Source organism: Mya arenaria, chromosome 12, assembly GCF_026914265.1.
Source record: "Mya arenaria isolate MELC-2E11 chromosome 12, ASM2691426v1".
Lineage (NCBI taxonomy): Eukaryota > Metazoa > Mollusca > Bivalvia > Myida > Myidae > Mya > Mya arenaria.
The window spans coordinates 63,934,016-63,956,666 of NC_069133.1; the positions used below are offsets into that span (position 1 = coordinate 63,934,016).

At 34.4% G+C, this 22,651-nt stretch overlaps 1 protein-coding gene across 1 annotated transcript in view; it reads left to right on the top strand.

Moving 5' to 3' along the window:
• The window catches only part of LOC128210878 (uncharacterized), a 58,235-nt gene extending 40,561 nt beyond the window's left edge, over positions 1 to 17,674 (top strand). The window contains 30 exon segments of the mRNA XM_052915232.1: positions 226 to 303; positions 939 to 1,115; positions 1,250 to 1,369; positions 1,581 to 1,703; positions 1,945 to 2,070; positions 2,316 to 2,438; positions 2,673 to 2,936; positions 3,122 to 3,393; positions 4,255 to 4,411; positions 4,582 to 4,713; positions 4,845 to 4,922; positions 5,340 to 5,516; positions 5,867 to 5,992; positions 6,214 to 6,342; positions 7,289 to 7,414; positions 7,527 to 7,643; positions 7,897 to 8,160; positions 8,412 to 8,518; positions 8,964 to 9,120; positions 9,326 to 9,445; positions 9,631 to 9,909; positions 10,022 to 10,051; positions 11,269 to 11,381; positions 11,632 to 11,693; positions 11,878 to 12,020; positions 12,677 to 12,796; positions 13,204 to 13,330; positions 13,843 to 13,910; positions 14,482 to 14,546; positions 16,321 to 17,674. Of these exon segments, the coding sequence (XP_052771192.1) occupies positions 226 to 303; positions 939 to 1,115; positions 1,250 to 1,369; positions 1,581 to 1,703; positions 1,945 to 2,070; positions 2,316 to 2,438; positions 2,673 to 2,936; positions 3,122 to 3,393; positions 4,255 to 4,411; positions 4,582 to 4,713; positions 4,845 to 4,922; positions 5,340 to 5,516; positions 5,867 to 5,992; positions 6,214 to 6,342; positions 7,289 to 7,414; positions 7,527 to 7,643; positions 7,897 to 8,160; positions 8,412 to 8,518; positions 8,964 to 9,120; positions 9,326 to 9,445; positions 9,631 to 9,909; positions 10,022 to 10,051; positions 11,269 to 11,381; positions 11,632 to 11,693; positions 11,878 to 12,020; positions 12,677 to 12,796; positions 13,204 to 13,330; positions 13,843 to 13,910; positions 14,482 to 14,546; positions 16,321 to 16,404 (4,064 nt within the window). The 3' untranslated portion in view covers positions 16,405 to 17,674.
• The last annotated feature ends 4,977 nt before the right edge of the window (positions 17,675 to 22,651 follow it).

The following is a 22,651-nucleotide window of genomic DNA, read 5'->3' on the forward strand; positions in this document are numbered from 1 at the left end:
CAGCATTTGAAACAATCCCTTCATGTGATATCAGCAATGTGTTTTTAAATACAGCATGCTTTTAGAATGTTGAATTATTATTAAAGAGTAAGAAGATTTTTCAAATCCTTTCATTATGGTTTGAGAAGAAATTATCAAAATCATGAGACAAGCTATTTGTCACTGTATACTATATAACACTCTAAAAATTAATACAATAAGCCAACACTATCAATATTATTTCAGAATGCGATGAATTCCATTTTGGTCGAAATTGTTCACAAGAGTGCAGCTGCATTAAGGGCACATGTAACAATACAAGAGGTACGGTAGTGCCTAGACTTTGATTTAGATAACATTTCAAAACCTTCAGGAAATGATATCTGACCATGGCAATACTGTCACATGTTAAGCGTCAAATCTAACTTACGAATTATGATGCTATCATACAATATAGATTATTGAGATTATTTCGACGACCCGAATCTAGTTGTCTTGGATGCTTGAAGTATATATGTACCGTTTGATAAATTTCAACAATCAACGAAGATTCAATTAAATGTGTACCTTTCACAAACATTTTCAACAATGTTTGATGTATGTTATTTAGATCTCTTGCGTTTCCTGAACAACGCTCGTGTATAGATAAAGTGAATATTTTTGTTTTTACTTTTATTCTGTTTTCACTAACCTCCATTCCATTGAGGCTATAGCAATTATCTATGGTGAACGATTTGTTGTTCTGTATGTTTTGTTGTGTAAAATTCGCGTTAATTTATATGTATGACATTTATGGCTTTGTATCCTTAGATTTGATCAACAATACTATTAAATGTAGACTGATGTTCATAACAAGTGCAAAACATATTTGTTTTACCGGTTATTTTTATATGAAATGTAGGAGTTTTCCTTTTTTAGCATTTTTCTGTTTTCTTGCATCGTTTTGTATTCCTGTTTAGGTTGTATTTGTGAGAGCGGATGGACGGGACCTAACTGCGATGTAGATATTGACGAATGTGCTTTAAACGCATTCAACTGCACACGTCCTTACACACAGTGCGTGAATGCTCCCGGGTCAGCCGCTTGTCAATGTAAAACAGGTTACACTGCTGACGAAACATCAGGCGAATGTTTGGGTACTTGTTTCTTTTTTTTATGAATAACAAAAGTGTATTGCTTTATAGTTTATGTTTCTAGGTTAAAACAATTCAGTATAATAATCAATGGGTTGGTTATCTTAATATACATTGGATTATGTTCGTGCCCATAGATATCGATGAATGCGTTAAGATATCGACGCACGACTGTGAACAATTTTGCAATAACACTGACGGAAGTTACGAATGCAGCTGTCGACATGGATTTTTGCAAAATGGCGGAAGTTGTACAGGTAAACCACAGAATCATGCAAAGGCAATAACTTAACTTTATTTGACTAATGATAGTGTGATTTACTAAGTGTTGTATATGAGCTCCACTATATCAGTCTTGTAATTGTGCTGTGTCCTTTTGGCCATATATACATATTTGGAATTTTTGGTGTACGTTTATGTATCTTTATTGTTTTAGTTACATTTTAACAGTCACTTTCGTTTTTGCAGATATTAATGAGTGCAATGGAGCGCACAATTGTGAACACCAGTGTGAAAACATTGTTGGCAGTTTTAAATGCTTCTGTGATACCGGGTACAGATTGAACCTCGCGGACAGACAATCCTGCATACGTATGGACTTACTGTAGTCATTTGTAGTTACCAGTACTTGTTCAGTAGATTATCATGTTACCTTATATGGTGTCTGGTAACGAGTGACTAGGAGATGAGAATAGCATTTAATTTAACAGTAATATTTTGCAACTATACATTAATTATCTATTATAAGTGTTTTACAGATTGAGCTTATGCAACCAAAGTTCTAAATGTAGTTCACGTCGATATTAAGAATAAGGCTACACACTTTTTTCAGCGGAAAACGAGTGTACGGATGACCAACGTATCACCTGTCCACAAAATGCCACGTGTGCCGTAACGGACGGGAGTGTCGCTTGTACCTGTCCAAAGGGTCATCGCTTGATTAACGGGAACTGCGACGGTAAGGTTGTGAAAGCATTGATAAATGTAATATTGTACTGCTTATATAAAACATTTCTTTCTGTGGTGATGATCATGCTCAACGCGTGTATTTTCATTGTAATTGATTATTGCAATACATGGTTAACTATTAAGTTGGCATCATACGTGAATAATTACCCAATGTATGCATTTCGAAACAAATGAAGGAAGGAATGGGCAATTATATACCTAAATATTTGATTTATGTCATTTGTGTTGATTTAGATATAAACGAGTGCCAACAGGAAACAGATGCCTGTACGCAGCAGTGCTCAAACAAAGATGGTGGATACGTTTGTTCATGTGATACCGGATTCCAGCTGTTATCTGACGGGTCTACTTGTAGAGGTTAGCTACAATAAGACAATCTGTTTTTGTTTCAACATGTCTTTGCAAAGTTTATACTGTATTTGGCTTTTCATTATTTATGATTCCTGCTTTAAATCATATAACACATAATGGTTTTCCTAATCATTTGAAAATGTAGTGTATGTGTAGGACATCTTATGTAACATGAAGCATAAGTAACAATACGATTCTACTTTGAAGCCAAAACAAAATTGGTGTGTGTTTGTGTTTTAGTGTGTTCAGACTGGCGATACGGTCAAAACTGCGCTTTATTATGCTTATGTAACGAAGACAATACCCGAATATGCAACGGAACAAACGGAGAATGTTCTTGCAAAGCTGGTTGGAGCGGCTCTACCTGTTCCGAAAACTTGAATGAATGCTCTCCTGATGGCTCCAACAATTGCCCGGATAATTCAAGTTGTGTTGACACTCCAGGGAGTTTTAAATGTGTGTGTAACACGGGATATCTCATGAATGGATATGGGAAGTGCCAAGGTAAAGATGGTATTAAAATAGGACGGTTACTTGTCTCTAGTAAAGTTGAAGTCATCCTAACGTTTGGACCTGCAATATATGATAGAAAATACAAATACCCGTTATATTTTTTTCGATACTTTGTTAAATCAATCGCGACAGTATTCGAAAGATCTATGCCTTTAGTTGACTACGTTTTATTTAAGAATGTCAGCAGGGTCATTATGGAAATGATTGTGTCGACACTTGTACGTGCAATGCGTTCAGGACCGAATCTTGCAATCACGTGACCGGAAACTGTTCGTGCGATGACGGTTGGACGGGTGAAATATGTGACGAAGATGTTGATGAATGTAGGGATCAAAGATTGAACACCTGCACGATTAACTCTGAGTGTAGTAATACGTTTGGCAGTTATCTTTGTAACTGCAACAGAGGCTACAAAACACAACCAAACACCAATGACTGTAGCGGTAAGGTAAACTTAAGTGCAATGTTTAAAGAGTTATCACTGTAGTTTCAATAAATATAAATAAAATTCCAAAAAGCTTATATCGACTCTCAAAACATACATATAACTGACATTCATTTGCTCTATATGAACACAATCTGTAGATGTAATGTATCAGAAATTACTATTAATGTCCTTCTTATTATTATTTTAAAGTTCTTTACATTATGTAATAGAATGTGTCGATTTTACCTTTGGGTGGAATTGCAACGAAACATGCGCATGCCAACAGGAACATTCATCAACATGTGACAACGTCAATGGGAGCTGTTCGTGTTTACAGGTCAGTAGCTAAGATACAAATAAAAACACAGAATGGTCAAGCAAGGTAGACTAATAATTGACCAAGATTACGTTTCGAAGCGCATTGATCATGGCAAAATAATCACTCGAATAGAGACGGAAAAAGTCGCAAGACAACACATATAACATGCCTATCAATACATGTCAATATATTAAAAGCATACAGGGGGCTAAAACCAGCTTGTGGGCGCTCAATCTAATACTTGTTCCAACGTTTATATTGAAAGTCTTAAGATAACTAAGGCGAAATACAAAACTTTACAAGCAAAACCCATAAAAGACACAGATCAGTAAAACAGTATTGCAATTACTTTTAAACATCTACTTAAATATTAAGGTACAACCTTTAAACGTCATTGAAATCGCTAAGGTACACAATAAGAGTTTTAAACATTGCCCACTGTAAACGCGTTATTTCACAATAAAATATTATATAAGGTTGAAGATTGACTATTCCTTGTCCTTTTATGAGAAAGTAAAAGATGAATAAATTAGTTTTGTATGTTTTTAAATTGTATATATTAGGGTTGGAAAGGAGAGATATGCTCCGAAGATGTGGACGAATGTTCGGAAACGCCTGAAGTTTGCTCTGTGAAGGATAACAGTCATTGCGAAAACGTGGACGGGTCGTACGTATGTTCTTGCGACGCTGGTTACAATGCAAACGATGACATGTGTGAAGGTAGACATTTTGCATATACTATCTGTGAATGAAAATAACTAGTTGTTCCCTTTGTGTATAAATATCATTAACAATTAGACTTCTCTCAATCAGATCACAGCTGACAGTACTTATCATAACTTTTGAAAGTTCACATTTTCATGTAGTTTGTCTGTTTTGCGGTATTAAAGACGTCAAGGAGTGTTTAACTGAGGCGTTGAACGACTGTGATGAGCGAGCAGAGTGTGTAGAAACTGACGGGAATTACACTAGCCTTTGTCCAGTCGGAATGCATCTGCAAGATGATGGACGATCTTGTAAAGGTACATCACCTAGTTCACTCAGTTTCCTTGTATCGCTATTAACCGTCACGGTATGTTCTGTTAACTTTATGACATGATCTATTTTTAAATTGTTAAAAAACATACATATCTGAATGTCTACAATGATTTAGATGGCGATGAAAACTTTTACGGATTGAACTGTTCCAAAATGTGCAAATGTGTTCAGGGATCTTGCAACAAAACATCAGGTAATTAAAATCTTCTTCTTTTTATAGTTTATCTCGATTAACTTTTTAAATACGGCCATAACTAGTAATGAATTAATGGTTTATGTGATGATATTTTCGCCTTTTGATCGAATCTTATCGCGTTTTGATCGATTCGATGTACACTTTTTATCTCGATTAACTTTTTTTAAATACGGTCATAACTAGTAATAAATTAATGGTTTAAGTGATGATATTTTCGCCTTTTGATCGAATCTTATCGCGTTTTGATCGATTCGATGTACACTTGTTTCAAAACTTTTCCGTGAAAACATTGATGTACGAAATATTTGAAATATAATAAAATCAATGCAGATAAAAAAATAACACTTTTTTATCAGCAAAAGTAGTTCCTGTTTCATTGTTTCTCAAAGTTGAACGATATTTGCTCTTGTTCAGGGTGCCACTGTGATTCCGGATGGACAGGGATCCAATGCGACATCGATAAAGATGAATGTAAAACAGGTGATTTAGTCTGTGAAGATCCAAACACCGTATGCAATAACACGATAGGTAGTGCGAACTGTGTTTGTCAAGATGGGTACGAGAGGAACAAGACGACAGAACATTGCAACGGTTTGGGCGGCTTTGTTGTTTGTAGCTTTATTACGAATTTGAATTATTGATTTATAACATATAATCATTTCTTTTCAAGTTACATATAAATATTGTTCATGTCATATTTGGACTCTGGAACCCTGGTACGAATTGGTTTTCCGATACCATTTTGATAACATTTATCAATCTGACATCGTCAATCCCTCCCTTCATCTTAATTTCACATATGTGTGTGTCGGATTCATCAACAGTATTCAGTTAACTAGCTAGTACAGCCTGTCCATGTTTGTAATCATCTGTCATTGTTTCTCAAGTTGAATTATCTCTGTCATTATCTTTTAAACTTTATATGATTTATTGTTTTGCAGACATTGATGAGTGTAAAGAAGGGGATTTGAACAACTGCACACAGACATGCATAAATACTGCTGGTGGATACAGTTGTGGTTGTTATGGGGGCTATAGCTATAGCAGAGCAAATAACACATGCAACGGTAAATTCATCTGAATTAATAACATTATATATACATTTAGCTATCAAATCAAATAAAGGCCTGTCTCGGTCACGGGACGTCATGCGGCATACCACATAATCAGTTTTAATACAACTGTATAAGGTACATCATATCGTTTCCATACTGTTCCAATTGTTGATTTTAGGTTCCAATAGTTCAGTTATAAAAGTTGTATAAAACTGTAAGTGATTTTTAAACAGACGATGACGAGTGTCATGCCGATACCTTGAACGATTGCGACCAAACCTGTGACAATACCGAAGGAGGGTACATGTGTGAATGTGAACATGGGTTCTTTCTAGATGTTTCAGACAACGAAACATGCCTACGTATGTATTTTGCATTTATTTATACATGTTTGTTTTAACTGATCAACACGTAAGTTAAATTCTGGAACAAGGACAATGGGCATTTAACATTTATGTTTTTGCTTCATTCCGGATTGATGGGCTAAGAGTTAGGTTGTGCACACAAACAGGTTTAAACCTCCATTAAATTGTCATTGTACTGACCGTTTCAATGCGGTAATAAACAATCCTTGATAAACACACCTAGTTTTTGTATAATATATGTGTACTGTGTTGTTTGAGGAATTTTGTGCTGTTGTTCCATGTTTCTGGTTTGTGTTTTGTGTTCTATGTCTACCTGTTTAATTTAACGGTGGTTATGTTTAAACTTTCGGCTATTGAGCTTGTTTCGGTAGTTTTCCATATAAATATGGATCCTTCAAATGTTAGAACGTATCAACAATCTCTTAGGAATAACAACTGAAATTCAAGTGAAAATTTCAAACATATATTTTTTATGAAGCGTACCCTCCTATTTTAGTCTAAATTCCTCAGTAAAGTTTGATTTGTTAATACAAATTTCATAAAACCAAACAATAAAACAATGGTATTGACTTTATTATATAACCTAACGGAGCTATTTTTAGCTTTTGTTTTGTATATTTAGAGCGTTTTATCTTATATATCTTTGGTATCAATCAGTATCACTCTTCATTTTTATTATCACATATTATACAATTTATTGTGATGTTTTATCTGATTGAATTTGTATGATTTGCAATGTATTTAATTGAACTGCATCGATCAGGGTTTATATTTACCGTAATCAAACAATTTAAACGTATATACTTATATTAAATTGATAAATAAATGATGTATTAGGGGAAACAGCGATATGTATTCCGATATTATGTAATCAATTTTCTTCAACCGCGTTAATCGGCAAATACTCGATCACCGTTTTATCTTAATTATCACATAATTACAGCTGTGACTAATTGCACAGAGAAAGAAGTTGCAGCATGCCCCGACCATTCGGTTTGCTTTAGAAATAGAACTGAGCTGGACTGCCGATGCAATAAAGGATATTTTAAAGAAAATGAACAATGCAAAGGTAATTAGCTGTTTTAGTATCTTTGCCATATCAAATAAAAAAAATGATATCTGAAAAAGGAATATGATGGAAAGCCTCTGATACATAATCTGACATTTACGATTTGTTCTAGATGAAGATGAATGCAGCAATTTCTCTCCATGTGCCCAGCAATGCAACAACACCGCCGGAAGCTTCTTCTGCAGCTGTAACATTGGTTTCAAACTGATACAAGACACTGATTGCGAAGGTAGATTTTTAAAACATACGAATTTGTATTTTTGTATTACAAACCTGCTGGTCTGATAAACCATGATTTTGTGTTTACATTACAGTAGCGTGCGTTATGTGCATAACATGTCTTTACAACCTAAACGCATTTCGCATTTTGTTTAGACAGTATCTTGATTTATAAAAATATGTCAAACATAATAGAGACCAATAGTTGAGTGTTTTGATTCGAAGTAGAAAATATGTTGGTAAATGTCATTTTATTGTCTTAGAATGTGAACCATACACATTCGGTCAACAATGCGAATCGTCATGTAACTGTGATCAGGCACATGCACACTCATGTGACGCCGTAAATGGCACGTGCGCATGCGCAGCCGGTTGGACAGGAGATAATTGCACAGAAAACGTGAACGAGTGTGAGGATCAGTCTTCTATTGCTTGTCATGAACACTCGCATTGTGACGACACTGCCGGTAGTTTCTCATGTCTATGCAACACAGGGTACATAGTGAACCAAGACGGTTTATGTGACGGTAAGTGTTAAAAACGAGTGCTAGTTCCAAGACTACCAAGTCAATCAAACTCAATATTTCATCCATTTTGTTTTAGTCGTTTTCCTTTTTATGTAGCCGTATTACTACTATAAATAAAATTAGTTTTTGACGTGATTCATGATAGGCTTGTTTTATCTATCTACAAAAAATCGTATTTGGTTATACATAAACGTATTGGATATAGTTGATATTATTAATGTTTTATCTTCATTACCAACTACCATCTACAGTGTGTGAACCATTTCGGTATGGCGACTCCTGTGAAAGCCAGTGCTCTTGTTCTCCTACCGGTGCTGAATCGTGTGATCATGTCCTTGGAAACTGTTCGTGCAAAATTGTAAGATTTGCAAAATGTCCTTTAAAATCGCTGTAAAAACTAGTTCCGTCACCATTTCTCTGCTTTAAAGAACGATGCGTAGAGAAGCAGTTAAAGCTATACCTTATATTTTAGAACATAGCATTATTTAATTATATACACGATTGTGAATGTAGCCGTATCCTGAGCGGTCCTAAGTTTGAGTTTGCTTGTAAAGGCAACTGTAAGCTGACTAGTCCAAAGTTTGAGATCGATCATGTAGGCAGCTTTAAGCTGATTTGGCAGAAGTTTGAGATGGACTGTGAAGGCATAATTATGTAAGCTGACTAGTCCAAAGTTTGTGTTTGATTATAAAAGCAGCTTTGAAGACAACTGTAAGCTGACTAGTCCAAAGATTCAGATTGTGAAGGTAGCTGTTAGCCGACTGTTCCAAAGTTTGCAATCTATGTTTATCTTTATGTTGCAGAACTGGCAAGGTGACCAGTGCAATGACGATGTTGACGAATGTAGCTTCAAGGAAAATGTGTGTGCAGAGAAATCCAACTCCTCGTGCATAAATTATGTAGGATCGTTTACTTGCTCGTGTGACGCAGGATATACAGATAACAATGGTGCTTGTGGAGGTCTGTCATGTGTTTGATATCAAAGATTTCAGAAAAAGAGTGTTAAAACGCATTATTGATTAATGTTGAAACGATAATTTTATTTAAAGAATTTGGACATGCAAACGACTGACAAAATAAGTAGACACATGCATATATGCGACAAGCTTTTTCTGTGTTAATATCGTATACGATCACAGAGAATTTGCATGAATTATATTTTCAGATGTGAATGAATGTGATGCAAACGGATGCGATCAAGATGCCACATGCCATAATTCGGATGGTTCCTTTTTATGCATTTGTCCAGTAGGCAAGCGGTTGAACAATGATAATTCTTGTCAAGGTATTTTATGTTTTGAATACGACCTTACAAATATAATGTATTGTGTGCCTTAACAGTCGTATTTGATTGTTGTTGATTTTTTATTGTAGAAAATAGCATTATGCACCATATATATGCAAACACATATGATTTATAAACCATTAAATGGATAACAGTGTTACATTGCACATTAACAAAATTTATAGAGTGTGGTAACAACACTTTTGGAACTGAGTGTAACGAGAATTGCAACTGCACATTTGGAAACACTCAAAGTGACGAACAGTCGTGTGACAGAGAGACGGGAACGTGCATTTGTAACTCACATTGGACAGGGGACAGATGTGAAATTGATGTTAATGAATGCACTAGTTCTGGTATATGCACGAACGCCAACGCTGGCTGTTTCAATCTCCCTGGAGGATTCCGCTGTGATTGTCTTAGAGGATACAGGAAAAATAACGGAACTGGAGAATGTGAAATTGGTAAATCAAGTTGATAAACTATTGAACCCTTTCTAAACGATTCATGATTTTAAATTCTTGAATTCAACAAAATTGCAATGTGTAATGGCAAATCCGTCTTTCACCTTTTCAGTTGGCGAAAGAACAACAGTACAAACTGCAGGTTAGTAAATATTCCATATCCGGTTGCTGGCGACTAAATGTCTCGGGACAATTGTTTTATCTGTTTTCCAAACACTCAACATAAGACTTGGCTGAATTCTTCTAAACAGAAGACAAATAAGCGAGATTAAATGCTCAAGATAAACATAACATAGTTTAAAGTTCTACATTTATCAAGAAATAAAAAGTATCTGCAATGGTTCATAGTGTAAGATAGGTGTATCACGACCCGAGAACATCATATTTTACGGCAACGAGGCACTGCTTGTACGTGTGTGTCTCTAGTTAATTGTCGTTCGGGCTCTTGCTGTGTGCCTTTTCGGTTTCTGGGCTTGTCTATCATTCTGTTATTTGGGTACATCCATCATGACGGCATATGGTAGATCATTTTCATCCAAACCCGTTTTCAGGGAAACGAAAAAAATACTTGATTCAAGTTTCTCAAATGGACAATTTAAGAGTGTCACAAATGACTTAACATCACCTGAATTGTTCCTTTTTATATATAATATAGTCAAACACCACATTTCGCAACTTGGCACTCAAAATATGTCGTTGCTTTATACAACATTCTAACTAACAAATACATTTGACTTTCAGGAACTAGAAACGTGGAAACACTTTAAACAACAGTTCATTGTATGACAATAACCAAAACATAATATTTTACAGTTTCTGCTTATAAATACCATATATCTACGTTCAACTATCAACGAAATATCGCGCGAGAGGAACCAGGATACTAATACTATATGCATAATATATACATATTAAAATATAACAGTATTTAGCAGTAACATAATTTTGATTTTGGTATGACTTAAATGGGTTTGATGTTTGTTATTTTGAATATTTTGTTAAATGACTTATATTATCAACGGAAAAACATATCGTTGAAAAGAAATAGTAAGACAACAATTTGCAAATAGTTGTCCCATACATCCACGTATTTCATCTTGAGTAAAGGTTTATCGGATATCCAGGTCCAGAGTGAAAGAAATAATGGCTCACTAAATGTATATGTTATAGAGACATTATTTAGCTTATATTATACAGTAAATATCTTCAATGTATTTCAAACACTGAATTTGCTAGAGATGAAACTGACTTATGTTAATCTCAAATGAATCTTCATTTGCAAGGGGCATTCATTTGGTGGTTCTGCAAGAGACAGCCGTAACTGCACTGAATTATCGTTATTTTTTATGTATTTAATAGCTGATGAGGTTCGAGTTGATCTCACGATAATTCTGGAGGTTGAATTGGACCCAGGAACAGATCTCGGCGTACAGACAGTCTTTGATGACATAGCAGCAAAAGTCAAATATTCGGTACGTTACACGACGTTGTTAATAACTGGAATATGTAAATTTGCCTACGAGTATATAAAAGTTCATCACTTAACATTAATGAAAACATTAACTAAACATTGAATTACGTATAGAGTAAAAATAATAAAAGATGCCAACAGTTATTGTTTTTCTTCGGTGAACGTTTAAACGGAGCCCTCACCATTTCACCTACCGAAAATGTAAGTGTTTCTTAACGGCACATGTTTTAAATATATCATATCTTTTTCAGATCAGGAAGCTTTTGTCAAAATTCATATCAGTAGAAATAACTATTGTAATCAATGACTTAAGGTAAAGTTATTTTTCAAATGATTTTAGGTATGTGTGTTTTGTTTGTATGTTCGTTTATCAGTAAAATTGGTTTGATTCGTTTACGTCTCAAGAAGTTGATTCATACAATTGTTACCGGACTTTTGATGTTAGCTTTTATTTTATTTTGAATTATAGAATAATTTCAGCCATTTTATTTTTTTAGCCTTGGAAGCATAACTGTGAACTACTCGATCATATACCCGAAGATTCCTCAAGTGGCGTTGGGTGTCTCACAGGCCCTAGTAGACATTGCTGCCGGCACAGAGATAGAATACGATGGGTTGAACGTGTCCGCGTCCACACCAGGTATGAACAGTATATTAGTATGACGTCAGCGTAATATGGGACGTAATTTGGCGGAATTTCGTGGAAAAACATAGAAGAAAAGCGTGTCGTGAAAGATACATAAACAGTTTGTAAACGTAGATTTTAGACGGTGCGCCGACCGTGCGTTCCTGTTATTTTAAAACCCGTTATTTTTCAAAACTCGTCTATGCAGAACACTTTGAATAAGATATTCATGATTTTTTAAATAATTTAGACAATAAATATAAAAAAAATATGTAAGAAGTCCACATAATTCTGGATCACCCCTCGTATATAGTACCTCCTAATTTTCTTACGTTGTATGCACAGTATGTTTTCAAAGGCCGCTCTTCATGAATGTATTGCACCATACTATTTGAATATTGTTATATACATACGGAACAAGATAAGCCACCATGGGGTTTGCTCAGTGGAAATAGTCCATAAAAGCATAAATTCAGTTAAAAATAAATATTTTTCTGTCCAATGTATATACTATCTATGTTTACCTATCAATGTAACGTTCCTACGAAGAAAACGATTGCCCGTGCGTGTACCTGAGTGGCTTTGCACCTGGCACCGTTGGCTTTATACATCAATGTTTATCAATGTTTATCGTGTCAATACGGAAGGAGAAATCCAAATACTATTTCCAGAGTCATACAAGAATGACGACTTGTGCGGACTATATGAACAAGCACTTGGTGGTTGTGAATCCGGATTTGAATGCGTCATGGAAGGGAGTGAACCCATGTGTCAACTGTTGCCAACCTCGGGTTAGTTCGAGTTGAACTGCTTTCTATTTAGGGCAATACCAAGATATCAATGGAAACGCAGTAGCTATATAATTACGCATATCAATGTTTTCAATATGAAATGTGTGCGTTTCGTTGATATACCAAAATCAATATTTAGCATACTTCTGTCATGATGTTGAAATGGAAAATGTCTTCAAAAATATGGAAATACTCCTATAATGCCATACAATCAAACTATATATAATTATTTGTTATCCATTTCCAATTTATTTGATAATAATGTCCACATGTTTATTGTTTTATGGCCACTTCTGGCATGCTGATAGTCTAATACTAGTAGTATAAAAATAGCATCCGTAGTTAATAATACCTGTTTATATACAACACTGCTTTACATAATATATCGAACAATGATCTACTTTTAGACAACTATGCAGTTGTAGTAGGAGTAACAGTTGGTCTCAGTGTCTTCTGTATAGCCGTTATGGTCATCATCACCACTATTGTTGTTTACACCAGGAACCGAAAGGCACGCTTTGGCAATCTTCATAGGTAATAGCGAAAAGCAATAGATTTATCGTTTAGGTAAAAAAAAAATATATCTTAATATTTCCTTTTGTCTTATTAATCGTCACTGTAAGGAGGGACATCAAAGAGAGACAGCAGTAGTATCGGCAAGGAGAAACATCAGTGTTATCGGCAGGGAGCGACATCAGTGGTATATACCAGCCGTCACATCAGTGGTATAGACAGGGATGGGCATCAGTGATTTCCGCCAAAAACGAGATCAGTGGTATACACAATTATGGGCATCATGGGTTAAGACAACGAAGGGCCTCTAAAGTTTTGAGGTGTTAAATACTTTAAGGTCAATTATATATATATATATATATTTATTAAGAAAGGTAAAGGAAGGTAACTTAACGTACAAAACGATCTTTATTAAATACTTTGACATTGAATGGCATTTGGGATATATGTCACAAATACACTGACATGGACAGATGTATTACTGAAAAACTTCTTATTTTCAAACCATTTTTTTGTCAATTTCACTTTTGCAGGCGGCGTGGTTCGGCAGCATCAGCCGACAAACAGATGAATGTTTGGCCCCCTTGGAAAGAAAACGTTGGTAGGGTGACATTCAAATGTTAAACTGTATAAACTCGTCACTTTTATGATGATAACTCGAATGTTAAACTGTATAAACCTTTTACTTATATAGTGATAATTTGATTATTTGTTTTACTTTAAACACTGTCCTTTAGCAAATGATCATTCAAGTTTTTAACTTTATACACTCCTTCACTTTTATATAATAACAATTAGATTTTTTAACCATATACACCATTCAATTGTACAATGATAAGTTAATGTCAACTGTACATACCCGTCTCATAGATATTAATAATTCTATTTTTTCATACACTCGTAACTTATAAATTGAGCATTCGAATGTTTAAATTTATACAACTTCACTTATAAATTATTTATTCGAATGTTAAACTTTTTACATTCGTCACTAATAATTATAATGATAATTTACACCCAAACATTTAGCACAGTTGTTTTGATATAGTACTAACACATACACGTCATTAAATTTGAATAAATTGCATTTTGCCCTTGTCATGCCATTTATGTTAACAAACTAAAAATCAAATTCACAGACTTTCATAAATCCTTCTTTCATGTTCTTGTAGCAGCGACTGACCCTCGTTACACCTCATGGAGAACAAAGGCCCTTAATTACGGACGAGAAAACACAGTATGTAACATTTTTGTTAACATTGATTTAGATAAATCATTGGACATATTAAGTTATGTACGTTTGTTTCAAGTTTTTGTTTTATATATGCTATATTATTATGTAAGTGGATAAATAACCCTGTGCACTGTTATGAATTTTGCCACCAGTTTCGGCGAGGGGCATACGCCAAAGTAATGGTCTAGCAAAGCAACACTTAACACTATTGCTGCCTACTGTCGTATGCTCCCGCTTGCTGACGCCGACAAAATAAACTGTGACATGTTAGTTCGCACGGATAAAATACGACTTGTTTAAACATCAAAAACACGTACTATTATAATGGTTTTGTTTAAATGCTAAAAACAACAGCAGAGGTACGTGGCCATATATCGTACTTTGTCGTGATCATACCGTACCCCTGTCACATCTTATCGCACCTTATCGTACAAACTCGTTCATATAATCATACAAAAACCTAAAACATTCTCACAAAGCTACTCAATCAATATTGTTTAAAGGCGCAACAACTCAAGCTAGATCGCACTAGATCGCATAAAGCTGCAGTTACTCAAGCTATATATAATGAATCTACAATAAATCAATATTGATCGAACAAAGCCGGAGTAACTGCATCTAGATAGTATCAAGCCGTAGTAACTCCATGTCGGTCGTATAAATCCACAGTAACTCATTTTAGATCGCACAAAGCCGCGGTAACTGAAGCTAGTTCGTACAAAGCGGCAGTAACTGAAACTAGATAGTAAATATCCAAAGTAACTTCAGCTAGATCGTACACATCCTCAGTACCTAAATGTACATTAACTCAAGCTTGATCGTACACATACGCAGTAACGCAATCTACATCGTACAAAGCCGCAAGAGCTCCATCTTCTAGATCATAAAAAGCCGAAATAACTCAGTTTAGATCATAAAAGTCACAAAGACTTTATATAGATCGTAAAAAGTAAATGTTGTCCAATATGGCAACAAAAATGTAAGAAAATTTCTTTCAATGTTGTGCATTGGTTTGATACACGGTAGACTTCGATTAATCGATGTTACTGACTGTGGAGTTATCCCAACGCTGCTGAAATAGACCCGAGATCGTTACGCGAATGTGCGTCTTAATCGTTAGTATTCGTTGGCATTCGTACTCTTGACGGCATTTGCATTTACATTGATCTAGACCACTACTGAATATGAGTCGTTAGAAAATGGGAAGGACAGTAATTCCGATAAGGTTTTCAAATTAGTCGTAACTGTTATGTGATTGTTTTGTTCAATGTGAAGAGAAGTACAATCAAGCTCATTAATGGACCTTGACTATTTCTCTATCCTTCGACAGGTTATCAAAAACACATTCGTTGTCTTCAGAAGTGAATCGAGTCTAAGTTGTTTTTAACAAAATACAGCATGAATGATTTCGAATGAACTAGGCTTTGGTACGTATTGCTACGCAAAACGGTCACTAAAGTTGATGCGAGGACATCAATCGATGGTCCGGCTATGAAAATTAGCAAAAACATTTCCCATGAACAGCCATGCAAGGTTTGTCTTAAAAACCCCATTTGGCAGCCGGACTAAGAGCGTATTGCCGTATTACCCTCGTCGACAGTTTTTGAATCGCATAAAACAAAACCGATTAAACCTTGCTTGTTTTCCTTTTAATGAGAACTCCGTCATATGTTTTACAATGTTTATTTAATTATTAATTGTATTGAAATATTGCACACAAATTACTGTGGTATCTTACTTGTTTCTTTACCTTAATACGTTTAAACATACTTTTCAGTTTGTATATCCGTATCACCTGCCACGAGTTGTATCAGCCAGGACCAGGGAGCAACAACAGGCAACGTACTTGGCACAGTACTGAGACTTCACTGAAAAACACTAACATTTCTAAGAATGGATTTTTTTTTTAATTTTGAGGAATTCATATACACATTCTGAAAACACCATTCATAGAGCCTCACCAGGGGAACTGTTTACTAAGCTTATTTTCTGAAAATGTATAAGTTTAATGCGTGTGTGTGTGTGTGTGTGTGCGTGTGTGCGTGCGTGTGCGTGTGCGTGTTTATATCTTTATATATAACCAGAATTTATATTTGTTGCGAAAAGGTTATTTGTTTGCTTTCATATGTACTTGTTTTTGTCTATTTGTGATAGCATACTATATGGAACTATCTTTTCGTATAAATACCACTGTATACGATCATTGCTTACACCATGGTTATATCCATCCTATATACATACTTGACTCTAACATAATAGGTAAGAACATATTTTCAATTTACTGCACTTTGACATAAACTTTAATGTTTGATCATGGATTTACGTTATAGGCAAACTGGGCCGGGTGTTAAATTTACTTTATGTTTGTATTGAAAATATACACAAGTCACTATAAAATAACTTACTTGGTATATGCCTGAAACAATTGATATTAATAAACTGTAGCACAATGTGAGTTTGTTTAAGACAATGCTTTTTTCAACGTAAAGTATCAATATACGATATTTTATTGTTATACATACTTTAATATGTTAATACTTTGTTCAGTAATTTTGGATATTCCAATCGCACAAGGAGTTTGTTATTCAAGTTTTGTTCCACTTATTACACAAATAATAGGAGACGTTTTTGTTCAACATTTGGAAAGCGTTATTCAAAAACAAAACAATATTTTTTGAATTTCAACCGAACTTTTATGTATTTTTGTACATATATTTAGATTTATTAACGCAGATTATCATCACATTAGCTTAATATAGAAATGGTTGTGGAAATAAGGCAGATGTTGAACGCAGAATGTGCCTATATAATAATGCATAAGAAACGAGTTTCATTTATTGATTGGATGCAACTTCTGTTAGAAATAGGATTTTAGAAATTAATATATACATCGCTATTATTGTACTCGAACACACATATATAAAAGTATTGCATTGTTGAATTGTGTTACAGAACCTTTTTTTTATTTTCGTATACAAAATATTTACTCAGAGAATCAGTTAATCACTTTGTTATTCAAGAAGTGTTAGTACTATGTTGTGTTGTTAAGCTTTATATCGTATTTTCCTGATTTTTAGATAACATTTCTTAATAACTTTTCTAAATTAGATTCTATTTTTAACTAATCACTCTTATAAAATTTAATTAAATTATCATTAATATATGAAAACAGCAAGAAAATGAAATGTTGACAAACTAAAATAATAATTTGTTACGACATCCTATTTCATTGATGTAAATGTCCTGATGAAATAAACTTGTGTTCTATTTTCTCTATATACAAGTAAAGTTTATTGAAAGTACAAAATAGATTATAGAGTGGTTAAAAATTGTAATTATACGGGTACGTGTACGTGCGGACTTCCTTTCGTGCGCTACGTCATACAGGTTTGTGTACATTGCAGACCCTTTAAAATTAAATGTACGATAGTACGAGGAAAATGATGTTTGGGAGCGATTTTACTAGTCCGAGATAAAATTCGAAAATAAGATATAAACTAATCTGCATTTAATACCATGTTCCTGTTGCTACACGCATAAGAACACTTATACGTCATACATCTCTAGTGTCGATTTCCTTTATTGTTCGAGTGATTAAGTCATGTTTAAATGGTTTCAGTCTTGTATAAGTATTTGATGCATCAGTATCAGATCATTTCCCATGTACTGAATGAGGGCTTACATTATTTTTTAAACGGTTGTTTTTAGAGCTACCGCAATATGAGCGCGTGATTCTGAACATGGAGTGGTTAAAAGTATCACTGAATAGGATGAAATTATTTAAGCTTTAAGAGGAATAGACCGTTCTTTCATATAATTGAAATAGTCTTCACATCTTACTAGTGTTTCAGATATTTCGATTTTTGGCACCTAAAATCTATGTTTTCATTAATTTATCATTTTACTGTCAAATAGACTCATAAATGCAGTATTCATGTTTTCATGCTGAATATGGCTATACAGTCAGTTCTAACAGTGTTGTAAAGATTATTTGTCATGTTATTATAATTTTAACTTGTGAATATTTTTTTAAAGACATGCATCAACAATAACAGATGCATATTTATATGAAGTCAAAACATTCGCAATAAGAAATGCATATTACATAAAGTCTAAACATCCGCTCTACAAAATATTGTTATTTAATAATGGAACTCAATACGACTGTTCATGCAAGACATCAAAGTAGCGGGTGAATAGGTTTAGAATTTATATTTTTTATCACACTTCGAATAAAGATAAATATAGTTTAAATGTGTTAATAAGTAAGTGAAATAAGCGACAATTTAAGAGAAATTTTTTCATAAAAGGTCGTTTACCAGGTGCGTACTCGTTTTATGTCTACCTAATTCAGCAATCTTAGCTTATCGCTGTTATATAAGGCTATCAGATAGATGCAGTGTACATACTTACAAGAGGAGTCACTCTACATGTGTATATCACAATGGAATACTCGAGTTGTCTGCTGCTAAGCGCTATACTGATACCCCATGAACCTTGTCGTGAAACATACGACATTATGCGCATAACTAGCGATAATTACTGATTTTCAAGCACGATGCTGACAAAGGGAAATAATAGCTGCGACCAGTCACATTCAAAGCGACTAATTTTGTTGATTTTCGTTATAGCCGTCTGACTATCATGTCTTTATAAAACATGTTTTTACCGGTGTTTAATTATGTACGGTCATTGATGGTTTCTTTACAACATAGTTTAAGAAAAGTTGAAAAAATGTATTATTACTTAGTCTCACTTTTCTTACAATCTACAAGTTATCCGTACATACCTGTCCATACGAATTGTTTATAAGCATGTATTCCCATAAACGCGGTCTTCAGGCCGCGTATAATATTTCTGTAAGAAGCAAACACAGATTTTTGGTTCTTGCGCACAGCATGTAGCCTCAAAACAATTTATATGCGTATAATGGTATCCGAAGGCAGGACCATTGTGTGTGTCATTTATATATGATGGTTCAAGTGAATACCTTGATATTTTGTTTTTATTTAAACTTCATAAATATCATGTTTCCTTTTGAAAAACAAAGCCATACCTAGGATTATTTTCCCTGAGCAATACACATTTCAATAATAATATTTACTTGTATGAAAACAATGCAGCCAGAGTTATGGTTCCGGTGCACTCTTTCTGTTTATGAAGTTTGAAGTAAAAAAATGATAGACTTTTCGTGTTATGTATGAGAACGAGAATTATGAATGGAAACAAAAGGCATTTACTTAAAATCACAGCAAAGAGAGACATGTTTTATGCACTGCACTTCAACTCAATGATATCTATCTGTACATGAAGTTTGCGATCAATACGTCAACGACTAGTTTAAGTTGTGCAACGGACAATATTGCCAGGATGCACACAGGGATGGATGCAGACAAACAGACAGATAGAAATGTACAATTGACGATAGACATAGCGTGACTACAATTACCCAATGTGAGCTGTATTTAGCATTTCTCCCTGAAACAAATTAACGAGTCTTTATAGAGAGCTTCGCTCGAAAAGCATGTACCATCTTTTACAGCGAGTGTCCCTTCCTCTACTTGAACATCCTCTGGAAGCCGCCTTTTCCTGCACAGATTGTGAAGTCATGCAGAAGCTTTAATTAACTTTCAAACCTTCCTGGCTCAAACGGTAATTGCCCACCGCTCTTAGGCAAGCATCTGATATAGTTGAAGAAAATTGTATTATACTTTTGCCACATAAATCTTATTATAGAGACGTTTTGGATTATTGATGTTTATTTCATTACAAATAATTAAGAAGCTCCTAAGCTTGACTGCAAACCGGGATAAACAATTGGTAATTGAAACAGTTCAACAGTGTTTATGAAGATAAAACAACTGTGCAATTATTATAAGGTATGCATTAATAGCCATACAGTTATTGTTAATTAATTTTACAAATGATCGAAAATCATGAAGTATTACATCTTATTATAATTTTGACATGCTATTTCTGATAACGCTTACTTGAAACGTTACTTCTTGATCCCGAAAGTATTTACAATACCTCTTGCTTCCCCTTAATGTGGGCTGTATTGTACAGCTGTTGCTGTGATTGGAACCACCAGGTATTCCCAAACTTACTAGGCTTTGGAACTTCTGAGTTATTGTTCGTGTTTAAGAAGGTATGTATTTTGATACCAAAGTTCAACCAGCGAGATGTTCCTTTTATAACCTCCTGCACAGTTGGCATAATGCTTTTATTTATGCTTGCGGGATATCATGACATCTAACAACCAGCAACATTCGTCATATTGTGTCAATTTGAGGAGGGGGGATTTTGTCCCCCCATATCACCACCAGCAACAGTCGACTTGTTGTGTCTATTGGTGGGCAAACTTTGATGCCAGTTTGTCGTACCCTGCAATTTCTTGATATACTGTTATATCATGCTTGGGCAGATCCTAGCTTTGTGTTACCTCATAAGGCTAATATTTCAAATCCTCAATGTGTCCTTTTGAATTGTTGTAAAGAAAGGTTATTCAATATCCATCGCTCACGTTTTATATTTGAAACTTTACGCGTCATAAGATAGATGATATCGATAAAATAAACTTGGTGTACAAATTTGGAAACATAAGATGAATCTATCATGAGCTAGGTATTGAAATACCAGTTGGCAAACATATCTTTTTGTATAAATATATATAATTGGCTGTCGTTATTCAAGTCTTTCACTTCCTAGTTCATTGTTATCGTTAGAAATTATTGTCCATTAAACATGCCTTTTAAAGAAACTATTTGCGTCTTTAAAAGATGCCCTGAATTAAATCCACAATCCACTCGTAAGTATAACTATACCATTAAATTTTATGTTTTGCACACACTCATTATATATATAGTTCTCTGCGTAACATTGTATATCTTAGAACTGCTTTATCAAAATATCCTGACCTAAACTGGAAAGGTCAGTTTTGATAGAGGGCGCTGTTTAGCTAAAGTAAATGACAATGTTTGGCCGGTAAGAATAAGAGGTGAGCATTTCTACCGAGACCTCGGACAACATCGTCAATAATTTTTGTGATAGCAATTCCGTTGTAAAATGCTTTTTAATAGATAAACAACAACGATATTCTATATACTGTATAATGTGTGTTTTTTCTTCATAAAAGTAAAGGGGAGCATGTTGGAGTGTGTTAGTTGTCTCAGGGTTTATCCAAGAAACCCTATTTTCGCTGTACGTGCATGTTACGAAAACAGGTTTTCTTGTTCATGTAAACAAGAAAAATAAGATTTGTCCTTGGTTACTAAGAGGTAAATATTCGATCTTACACATAAACAATTCATGGAACTCATTTAGCATCATGAGTTTTCTGGTAAGATTAAGACTTTATCAGTTTCGAGGGGACAATTGTTGTTTGTTTTTTTCAATTAGGTGTGCAATTATATTTAAAATTTGGATATTTATAACTTGAGGAGAAGCATTGATTTCAATACAACGCAAATGTTAATATGGACGTAATTTTTTATCCCAATGTATCTATTGATGCTCGGAAATATGGTATTCTTGTCAGCACAAAAGAAGTTTATTGTTTATGTTAGGAGTGTGTTGAGTATTTCATCGAGCAAAGGATGCTTTCGAATGAGTTTTGCACACAACTAGGATCGCATTACATGCCTGTATTTCAATCTAATTGTTTTATGAATCCAACTTTACACTTTATCGATTGATATGATTGCATTATTCCTCACTAAAATTTGGCGTCGTATTGACAAGAATTGTATAACAGCGACCAGCTGCAGCGGCATTAGAAAAGACAAGGACGTCCATAAAATCATTTTTCTCTTCGTCTCTGTATTGATAGTTTTGGTACATATACTGGCGACAACACTTATTTTACAAAGACTTAAGACATGTTGGGCTGATAAGGCCAAAGTTGGCGCAGTGTTGATAGGGGTAATATAACCAATAAGCGCACTCATTTTTGAACGCAACGGCGTTAGCGGTGGTCACAGTAATTGCGACGTCTTGTTGTCATGCTCTGTTACATCGATTACTTACCTAATAAACTTACTTGTTACAAATGATGTTAACTAAAATATTTATATTTTAAAACAATTCATGTGTTTTTCAGTTAAAACGTA